Raw genomic sequence first — 11,293 nt, 5'->3', positions numbered from 1 at the left:
CAAGAAGCGTTTCCCTAAACCAAGTTCTATAACTCCCTCTTCCCTCCTGTGCAACTCCTCAGTGCCTGCTGTGGTGGGCTAGACAGGTGTCCCACAGTCAGTCCTGTGTCTACTGAGACCTCCCTCAGTGAGAGTCCTGGACCAGACCTCAGCCTAGTCTTGACAGCAGCTATGGAGTCTTTATCAAATCACTTCACCTCTCTAAGCCTATCTGACTCTCAGGACTGAGAAACTCAAAAGCAGCTATATTCTTGAGAAAGAAAAAAAAAACAACAAAACAAAACAAAACAAACAAACAAACAAAAAACCTTGCACAATGTCCCAAGAGAAGTGCCCTGGTTTGGATGTGAAGTCCTGTGTTCCTTTGCTGCAGTCACACGGGCTTGTCTGAATTCCCTGCACAGGGTACTTTAGCCTCACCTGCCGTTCATTTCTGCTTCCTGGAGGCCAGATGTCTCCATTCCCAAGTTGAGATTTATCTGATACACTGTTACACCAATAGGAGGGTCTTTTCCTGGAGTTGGCAGGCACCCAGGAGGGGCTGGTAACTCCTGGGGACAGGTAGCAGGAGTCTGACTTGGGGTGGGAGGTTCATGGGGTGGGGGTTGTCAGCAAAGCTCATACACACAGGTTTGATTTCTCTCCTCCTTAACAGTGTTGTCGTAACAACCTGGAATGTTGGCTGGAAAACTGAACTTCCACTAAGTGTAGAGTTCAGACAGCCTCCAAGGAGGAAAGAGACTGCTCAGAGCCCTGAGGAATGTCTTTCCTTACCTTAGATAGAGATCTTCAGTATGTGTTGGGCCCTTCAGCAGGAGATGCAGAGATGAGTTCTTCAGGGTGACAGGGAAGGCAGGGTGGTAAACAAAGTCACATGGCATTTGGGAGGAACACAGGACTCTGGCACCCAAGCTAACCAGTGGATGACAGCTTTCTTGGAATTGAGGAAAGAGACCATTGAGTTTTCTGAAAAAGACAGCCAAGTCCAGGTTTGGCTTTTTTTTTTTTTTTTTTTTTTTTTTAACTTGTGGATTACGTTGGGCCCACACTTGGGGTAATTTTATCTTTCCTTCCTGGATACTGAGGATACATGTGTTCACAGCTATGCTTGGCTTTTTTTTTTTTTAATAGGGTCTTGTCCAGCGTGGCCAGAACCTTGCCACGTTTCCCCCTTAGCCTCTTCAGTGCCAGAATTACAATCATCCACCACCGTGCCTGTCAGAGACGAGTGTGAGGGCAGAGTAGGGTGTAAGACTAAAGGAAAGGAAGGCCTGGCCAGAGGATAAGCTTGAACAAGGCATGCAGATTAGAAACCACGGACATCATTGTAGAAACTTACCTACACGCAAGGCTCTGGTACAGGAAAGAGGGTGGGAAAGTGAAGGTGGACTCTCTGTGTAGCCCTGGATGACCTGGAACTCACTCTGTGGACCAGGCTGGCCTTAAACTCACAGAGATATGCCTGCTTCTGCCTCCCAAGTGCTGGGATTAAAGGCAGGAGCCATCATACCAGGACTTGAAGCACAACACTAATACTTTGTATATTATAAATTCTTACCACACAAATCAGTAAAAAAGGCTCTGAGATGAAGTAGAAACTTGAGTTCTTTGGAAAGTCAGTTGTGTGGCATGGTATTTTGCTGGGGCAAACATGTGACATGAAGGAGTATTTTCCTGAAGCAGACACAAGGTAAAAGGATGTTTTGCTAAAGCAGACCCGTGAAAGGACCCATGATGTAGGATTCTTCTCTAACTACATGCAAGGATCAGTTCACCTTACATTTCATTGTTGAGCTCCATTTGTTGTGACTCCATAGAGAGAAACATACTGGAAACGTTTCTAGTGGTGTTCTGGTGGCTTCTTGCTGCTTCCATGGACTCGGGCAGAGTGATGTCAGCTGATACAGACTCAAGTGGAGTTTTGCTAAGACAGACTCACATACTGAGGCGAGACCCATTTGAGAACACGTTATGTTTGGAGAGCGGATAACTAAGACTCAATGGACAGTGGGAAAGGGCTTGCTTGCATAGCTAGCTTTGCAATGCTTCCTGGTCTTCTTCGCTGATCTTCACTTTGTTAAGAGAAGTAAGGCAAAGAACTTCTCCAGGCCTAATCACTCCTGCTAACTCATGCAGATTCGGCCGAGGCCTGGCTGTTTCTGCTAGGTTGTGCCAACACTGCTGTTGATTTGTGTTTGTTATCCTGACACTACCGACCTGGACTGCTGCTATATTCATCAAGTATTTGCAAGTGGATGGGATTTGCTCCAAAGAACAATTTCTAGACAGATCCACCTCCTAATATCCTAACTACCTAATTCCTGTATCCTAATAACTTTCCATTTCCACTGCCTCTAGGAGGGAGGTTAAAGTGTTTAAAAACCATCATTAAAATTAGGGTTGAGAAATATCTAAACAACACAGAGAAATTAACTATAACTTGCCCAAATCCTACAGCTATCAAGCAGTAGACCTGGGATGGGAACTAAACTCATCTGACTATGGAACACCCCCCCCCCCACACTCCAGGATCAAAACGGGGTGGATGGGGGGAAGCCACTTGGCCAGGGTTGCCGGGTCGTGTCTGAGATGTCTGCTCTTGCCTTCAACATTCCTTCTATCTGAGCTGGCAGCCTTCTGTAGCCTTCCTGTTTCAGGCCAGCAACTTGTCTCTCTGCAATTATTTTCAGGTCTCTGTTTACCACAGAAAGGAAGGAGGCAGCACAATGAGAGTCTGTTGGAAATTAATTATATTTTTAAGATAGGGCAAGTTCCACTATGCTTGCCTCGAACTCTGGATCTTCCTGCCTCAGCCTCCAGAGTTTTGGGATTACAGGTGTGTACTACCACATCCTCTTGCTATTTAATCCCATTTTAAATAGCAGGAGAAAAAAATATGTATTTTTTTTAGACAGGGCCTTAGACTCACAGCTATTCACCTGCTTCTGCTTCCCAAATGCCTGCCCCACCACAGGGAGAGAGAACAACCATGCCTTTCTCTCCGACTTATAGCGTGGCTGAGGAAGTGCCATCAAAACCAATCCCATTGTCCTGGGTACAGGTTTGGTTCTGACATCCACAGAGAGCGGTGGATGCCTAGGTCTGAGGCCAGCATGTTGCTTAAATAAGGTCATGTCTTATTTAGGGGTTCAGCCAGCACACACACATTCCAGTTGCCCCATGGACTCTAATCAGCTGAACCCTGAAATGGAAGAATACATTAAAACATACTGGTGTAGGTCCAGGGCTCCCCATCTACATTTTCTTTTCTTTCTTTTTTTTTTCTTATCCCTTCCCTTCTCCCTCTTGCTCCGGCCCGGCTCGCTCAGGCCCATAGGTTTTATTTGTTTCTCATTACAGATGGTTGTGAGCTACCATGTTGCTGGGATTTGAACTCATGATCTCCGGAAGTCAGTCAGTGCGTTTAACCGCTGAGCCATCTCACCAGCCCTAAATTTTCTTTTCAGTGTGTTTCTTTCCCTCTGCATTTGCATGGGAAGCTGCCCTGTAGCTTCAAGCTCTGTAGCTTGGAAGGGAACCTTGGTGGAGTCTGGTAAATAGCAAACGCCGGTTCCTTTGTGTCCAGTCAAGTCATGATGGGTAATCAAAGCCCTACTCCTTGTTGAGCAGTTAGGCTCCAGGTACATCGACAGTGTTTCCAGGAATCTTTATCATGGGCTTAAAAATACATCTCTAATAGGTGAGAAAACTGAGACTTCCGGATCGGGATAGCAATCTTGAGGAGGGTAACACATGTGTCTCTGGGCCAGACTCAAAAGCGCACACTGGTTTCGTTGCCTCTGCAGTAGCCTTCAAAGAGCTGCTCCTCCACTGGAAGATGAGAGGAAATCTTTTTCTCAGGTTATGGACGCCTAAGTTTTCCTTCAGACCAATTAAATCACAATCTCTGGGCTCGAAGCAGACATCGGTGTCTTTTCGGATTCCCTGTTTGATTCCCGTAAGCACCCAGGACACTGACCTGCCTTCTACTTTAACAGCCAGAGCCACTGGCTGGCGCTCATGAAAGCAAAACTCAAGCGGAGGCGCGGATGGAAGGAAGGAGGGGGATATTTCTCCTTATCTCAGCGTCAAAACCTGGGGAGGGGCCCTGGTGGGGGTCCCTGGGGGCTCAGGTGTGGCGCGGCTGCAGGAAGTAACCCCCTCCGGTGGCCCGGAGCGCTGGCCGATTGCGCCATCCTACTGGGCTTTCGTAACCGCGAGCCGGGGCTGCCAAGAGGAGCTTCAGCACCGGTTCCTCAAATGTTTCACTGTTGCCAGGACGGCCGGCTGCTGTGTGTCACGTGCATGTGGGAAGTCGCGCCCACACCGATCTGAGCCACGCCGGGGCGAGCGCTCGCAGTGCGAGCTGAGTGTGGAGCCCGAGGCCGAGGGCGACTGCTCTCGCTGCCCCAGTCTGCCGGCCGCCCGGCCCCGGCTGCGGAGCCGCTCTGCCGCCCGCCGTCCCGCGTAGAAGGAAGCATGCTGACCGTCGGCTGCACGCTGTTGGTCGCCCTGCTGGCCGCGCCCGCGGTCGCGCTGGTCCTCGGGAGCTGCCGCGCGCTGGGTAAGAGGAACCCGGAGCGGGCGTGGGGAATGTGACACTGTCTGGTTCCGTTCGCAGAGTGAGCCCCGCCGGTACCGGCTGCTAGCCTGGGCTGACTCACCTGTGCTGACGCGGTGGAGGTTCGCGCGCCCCCTGTTGCGTCTAGCGCCTATAACTGCGTGCTCCTGTCTGTGTCTGGCCAGTTACCTCAAGTCTGAGTACAGGACAGTGTGTTTTCCTGAAACCTGACTCTGGTGTCTGGTTCCCAGTGTTCCCAGTCTTACTCAACTGCATCCCGGGTCGCTCCAAAAAGAGATACCCAGAGGGCGCGCCCTAGTGGAACAGTAGTAGTCCCTTCTGGAGAGTCCTTTATGCCACTGGCTCTCTCTGCTTTAGTTGTGGCACCTCGCGTGGCTTTCCTTAGTTCTACTACATTCCATGTCGTGTGTAATGACAGTGACCCGACGGTGAAGGGTCTGACATCATGGGCTCTGAGTCATGGGTGTTCCCGCCTCACAAACTTACTCCTTTAGCCAACTAGCCCTAGCATGCAGAATGCCAACACCCACATCCATCCCAATCCTGTGAGTTTGACAGCAAAGGATGTGGGACCTCTTGGAACTGTGCCTCCGCCCCCTGCCCCAGCCCTCCCTGATTAGCAGGTGGACCAGGCGGAGGGTAGGGTAGGGGCACTGTGTTTACCTTCCTTGCACTCTGCCTTGTAGGTCTAGGCCTCTCTGTGGGCTCTGGCTTCAGGCCCAGCAGCCTGCCTGGTCTCTTCTGGAGGAACTGGGAGACTGCTTCTCTACAGGTTATTTTAGGGGCTGAGGGCTTATTCAACAACATAGAAAGAGCCAAAGGACATGGGGGAGATTTATCCTGTGCTGGTCGTGGGGACAGTGGCTTCCAGGCTTTCTTTCTGCCTGGAAGGTAGAATTCCTCAAGCTTGGTTTGTTACCCCTACCTATATTTTCTTTATATATATATATATAAAGAAAATATATATATATATTAGACAGGCTCTCCCATAACCCAGGCTGGCCTCAAACTTGTGCCTCTTCTGCCTCTATCTCTTGAGTGCTGGGATTTCAGGTATTAACCCACCCTGTATTTTACACGTTTTTAATCCTCTACAGGATTGACATAAAGCTTTGGGAGGAGCCTGAGGTTCAGAGAGATGCAATGGGAAGCATCAGGCCCCTCCGTGTCTCAGTGTTCTCCTGTGGGTACAGCTGAGGGCGTCTGGGGTAGGCTGAGCACCACTATCATCTGGTGGGATTCTGGGGGAGAAGACACTGATGAAAGAGAAGATCCCCGCTTAGCTGTTCATGGTGCCAGGCAGGACTGAGGTCCTCTCTTCCATCTTGGGAGAGCAGGACTGGGCCTCTCTGCCTGTCTCAGTTACTACTCAACATACCCCAGCGCCCCCACCACCACTTCCCTTTGTTCCTAAGGAGCTGCAAGGCACTTCGGAGACAGCGAGTTCTGTTTTCCTGTGGTTCAGAAAGGACACCCAAGGGTGGGGGTGTCTTCTGACCCAAACAGCCTTTAGAAGGCAGAACTGGGAGTCTGGGGAGGAAGTGAAAGCCCTGCCAGTTTAGAAGGAAGAGGCAGAGAAGTCCCCAGCCCATCTCCCACACCCACACTTGCACAGCTACAAACTGGAGAGTGACAATCAAGAAACAAGCACCAAACAGGAAGTGTGGAGCAAATGACTGAGATGTTTGGCTTTAGAGAAGTGAGGCCAGATGGAGATGGCTCTCTGGGGGGGAACCCATGGGTGGAAGATATACATAAACATATATATATGGGCAGGCGAGATAGCTCAGCACACGCACACACACACACACACACACACACACACACACTCTCCTCCATCCATCATCCTTAGTGGGTTTTTGCCTTCATGTATTCATGTCTGTGTGAGGGTTCCAAATCCTATGGAACTGGAGTTACAGTTGTGAGCTGCCATGTGGTGCAGGGATTGAACCTGGGTCCTCTGGAAGAACAGCCAGTGTTCTTAACTGCTGAGCCATCACTCCAGCACCAACAGGTGGGATTTTCATAGTCTGCCCCTCCAGGGCCTGCTAGGACTCCTGTGTCTTCTTCCACCTGGGGCCCAGGACCAGCTGGGACTGAGGCTTCTGCCAGGTCAAACTTTCTAGGCGCTGCTGACTGAGGACAGGCTGGGCATGGGTGGCTTCAGTCCCCCTTTCCTTCTGTAAGGCAAGAAAACACGCAGCAGCACCGATGCCTATGTATCTAAATCTCCTCCTGACTTCTGAATTCCCTCTGGGACAACCTCTTTCGGTCTACAAAACCTACCTGTATTCCTAGCCTCACCCTGAATCAGTATTTTTCTGAAGGATATATTTTTTATCTAGCATCAAATTTCGGCTAGGAAGGATAGATCTTTGTAAAAAAAAAATCACAATTTTTAAAACATTAGGGTTTGTGGGTTTTTTGTTTGTTTGTTTTTTTTTTTTTTTTGATATTTTGAGACAGGTGTTTCTTTGTGTAGCCCTGGCTGCCCTGGAACTCACTCTGTAGACCAGGTTGGCCTTGAACTTAGAGGTCTTTGCCTCCTGAGTGCTGGGATCAAAGGCCACGGTACCCAACCAAAAATGACAATTCTTGACCCCTGGCCACTCATTAAACATGTATCAGAAGAGCAGAGAGTGAGGTCTACACTTTGAAAAAAAACAAATTGTTCCTTGTGGCCCCTGGGCACTGGCTTGAGGACATTTGCCTAATGGTCAGGATGAGTAAAAGACCTTCTTCCCCTGCCAGGTTCCCTGTGACCAGAAGCCTCTCCCCGCCTTGGCTCTGCCCCTCCCCTTGTTTATTCGTTGCAACACATATTTATGTATTCCCTGTAAAGCCCTTGGGGACCAAGTGGGATCCGTCATGCACACTCCACCCTATAAAGGATCCTGAATGTGGCCAAAAGCAAATCCTGAGACAGAGCCAGTTCAGTCTCTCTGACCTGACACTGGGTACCAACTCTCCAGGGACAGATTGTCTCAGCAGTCAGCTAGACAGAGGAACCCTTCTGACTGGGACCCTAAAGCAACAGGAGCCTGCCTGTTCTCTACCCCATCTGACTGGCATCAAACTGTGCAGGCGCAAGTGTGGCCATAGCTGGGTTATGTAAACAAAGTAACTTCAGAGCTTCTGGCTTCAAACAGATGTCTCCTTCAGCAAGCTTTCCATCTGCCCCTGCAGGCCTGAGTGCCACCACTCAGTCATCAGCTTGAATCCAGGGCTAAAGCTATCTCAGATGAGCCAGTAAGTGAGTTTAAGCTATTAAACCTTAAATTAATAGAAAAAGTAAAATGGGCACATGAGATGGCTCAGCAGATAAAAAAAGGCATTTGCTGCCGACAGGGCTGATGAGCTAGGGACCCGGCGGGGGGGGGGGGTGCGGGGGGGGGGGGAGGTGTTACTCCCAAGGGTTTCTGTTTCTCTGGCCTCTACATATGTACTGTGGCTAGTGCATGCACATAAACAAACAAACAAATAAATGTAATTAAAACAAAAGCTGTGTATGGTGGCACATGCCCTTAGTGCCAGAATCTCTGTGAGTTTGTGGTCAGCCTGGTCTCCACAGCAAGTTCAAGAAAGAGGAAAAAAGGGTGATTTCTAGATGTGCTTGATGGTGTAACTCATATGGGAACTTGATGCAGGGGGATTGCAAGCTCTAGGTTAGCCTAAGCTACAGAGACAGGGTTGGGGTGGGGGTGGGGAGTAGGGGAACCCTCAAAAAAAAACACAAACAAACAAACAAAAACCAGGACAAATCTCTGTCCTTCATCACGCCTGTCACTTGCAGTGCGCAGTGGCTAGCTGTGGCTGGTGTGGCTGTGCATGTCTGCTCATGGGGCTTTCCCATAGCGGAGGGGAAGTGTGTCGGGTGAGGGGCTAGAGAGCTATGCGGTGTCTTCCAGACACCTGTTCCACCTGTATGCATGGTGCTCTGAGGGGGCATTGGAGCCTCTGGAACTGGAGTTACAGATGGTTGTGAGCTGTCTTGTGGGTGCTGGGGATCAAATCCTGCTTCATTGAAAGAACTCTCTCTTTTTGGAGACAAAGTCTCACCACGTAGCCCTGGCTGGCTTGGAACTCTCTGTGTAGAACAGGCTGGCCCCGAATGCACAGAGAGCCTCCCGCCTCTGTCTCTCAAGTGATGGAACTAAAGGTGTGGGCTCAGGAGGTCATCAGTGACGGTTTATCAGTGAGCTGTCATCTTTCTAGTCCCAGAGCTGACGCTTTACCTGAACCTCAGCAGCTTTCACCATTGCGCTTGTCTCTTGCCAGCTCTGTCTGCAGGTTTCTAGCACAGGGTGCTCCTGAGGCCCCAACCCAGGAGCCCGTTCTCTGACTCACTTCTCTCCCTACCTCCTTCCAGAAAATCATTCTTTGGGCTTCCCTTTCTGTGGTGGTTACAGTAACTGTGGCTCTGAGTATCAACTTCATTTGAAAAATTGTGTCAGACCCTTGGCACAACAGTGCAGCTTTGGGTGAGTGGGGTGCCAGCCCGCTCTTGGCTGGACAGGGTAGCTACAGGACAGCAGGTGGGGTTGGATGAGTGATCAGAGGCCATTCTGGGGCATGTGGGAACTGAGACATCTATAGCACAACCAAGAAAGGATGCTAAATCAGGTCTGGTGGACTGCAGGTTTCTTATCACAGTACTCAACAGAGAGAGGTAGAAGTTCAAGGCCAGCTTAGGTTACATGAGACCCCCGGAAGTAAAGTGTGGGGAGAGAATGGGAGTGAGAAATGCCTATGGATCCCTAAAAGGAGTCAGCAGGAACTTGGGAGTGAGACCTGGACTTGAGAGTCACCTACAGGCAAATCCCTCCATACACACACATCCCTTTTTCTCTTCTTTAAACAGTTGCCTCGTGTTTCCCCTGGGACTGACCTTGGACTCATGCTGGCCCTGAATGCACACAGATCTGCCTGCCTCTGCCTCCTGAGTGCTGAGATTACATCTGGCCAGATGTTACTTTAAACTTTTAGAATTACCCAGCCCAGCCTGCTCAACAACAGAAAGAATAGGACTCAGGGGCCGGAGCTGAGGTGCTGGAACCTTCTGATCAGAGGAGACAGAATTAAGGAAGACTGTGACCATGAAGTGAACAGGATAGTGTAAGGAGGACTGGTGTCTTGAGAACCCAGGAGGACACTGTGCCCATGAGTGGAGTGTTCTTTTTGTTTGTTTTGTTTTGTTTGTTTGTTGTTTGGTTTGGTTTGGTCTTTTTTCCAGACAGGGTTTCTCTGGCTGTCCTGGAACTCACTCTGTAGACCAGGCTGGCCTCGAGATCTGCCTGCCTCTGCCTCCTGAGCGATGGGATTAAAGGTGTGAGCCACCAACCACCTGCTCCTCCTCAAATACTCCTGACAAGTCAGGCAGGCTGACCCAGGCTTGACCAGTGGGTTTAACAACAGGCAGGCCACTGTTGTTGACTTTGGTCTGTGGAGCTTTGGAGGAATGGTGGGAGCCAAAGACAGGCAGAGAGACAGCAGGCCTGGTCAGCTCTTTTGGGATTTCAGAGCATATTTGTTGGCTACAGTTCAGTTGACAAAGAGGAGTTTTAAACAGACTATTGAGACAGGTGTGCGGGAAGGATCCAGGGACAAAATGATTGAAAAAAGTAAATACTGGCCGGGCATGGTGGTGCACGCCTTTAATCCCAGCACTTGGGAGGCAGAGGCAGGCGGATTTCTGAGTTCGAGGCCAGCCTGGTCTACAGAGTGAGTTCCAGGATAGCCAGGGCTACACAGAAAAACCCTGTCTGGAAAAACAAAACAAAACAAAAACAAAAACAAAAAAAAAGTAAAAACTGGTGGAACAAAGTCCTCGAGTAAGTAGTGAGGAGACAGGGGCCCAGAAAGCCTAGAAACTGGTCTGCGATCATACAGCAAGGTTGTGACAGACCGAGGTCTGTGCCTGCATTTGAGTTTTTGTTTTATAGTGTGTGTGTGTGTGTGTGTGTGTACAGGCAGGTTCACAAGCACATATGTGCACATATATGTGGAGGTCATATACAAGACACACATGTGAAAGCCAGATATGGTCACTGGTGTCTTCTATTGTTCTCTGGTTTATTTTTCTAGACAGGGTCTCTCTGGCCGGCCGGCCAGCTTGGGGGAATCCGCTTCCCTCGGCCCCTAGTCCTTGTACCTTCACTTGGCTTTCAGAACACACACCCTTGTGCTCTGCTTTTTGCACGAGTGCTGGGGCCTGAACTCTGGTGTGTGTGGCCAGCTTTACCGACTAAGCCGTTTCCTCCGCCCCCGCCCCCTTATATTATATATGTGTATTGTCAACAAGCACAACTCTTCCAGGGCACAGGTACAACAAGATCATTTTTCTTCCTGGTGTCCTTATTAGAGACTTAGGGATAGTACACTGATGAGTGTCACCAAGATGATCCCCTTCCTGTCCCAGGAAGTTCCCATTGCCTTCTTCTAAGAACTGAAGAAAACACTCCTGGCTGTGATGTGGGTTCGAGCTGGTGTGGTCTCCTCTCACCCTGCCCTCAGCATCCATTCACATCACTTTTAGTCCGGGGGAGGTTTTGTAAGCACAATGGACTCTTCCATCTCCAGGAGAGGCCCCCTGGGCTTTAGGGTTTAGAAGCCTCTGGGGATATCACTGTAGACCTCCAAAGACGGAACAGTAGTTTCTGATACTGAAACAAACCAAAGTAGAGCCTCAGCTGCTGCCGGTCTTATGCGCCT

The 11,293-nt window shown here is 49.8% G+C and overlaps 1 protein-coding gene across 2 annotated transcripts in view; it reads left to right on the top strand.

Annotated features, from left to right (window-relative positions):
- The first annotated feature begins 4,322 nt into the window (after positions 1-4,322).
- Positions 4,323-11,293, top strand: part of Il6ra (interleukin 6 receptor, alpha) — a 43,873-nt gene continuing 36,902 nt past the window's right edge. For both annotated transcript variants that reach the window (NM_001310676.1, NM_010559.3), the window contains exon 1: positions 4,323-4,564. In NM_001310676.1, coding sequence (NP_001297605.1) covers positions 4,480-4,564 — 85 coding nt within the window. In that variant the 5' untranslated portion in view covers positions 4,323-4,479. The remainder of the gene's footprint in view (positions 4,565-11,293) is intronic.

This window comes from Mus musculus, chromosome 3 (assembly GCF_000001635.26).
Source record: "Mus musculus strain C57BL/6J chromosome 3, GRCm38.p6 C57BL/6J".
NCBI classification, from domain to species: domain Eukaryota; kingdom Metazoa; phylum Chordata; class Mammalia; order Rodentia; family Muridae; genus Mus; species Mus musculus.
Note: the sequence above shows the minus strand (reverse complement) of the source record. Positions and strands in the feature narration are given on the sequence as shown.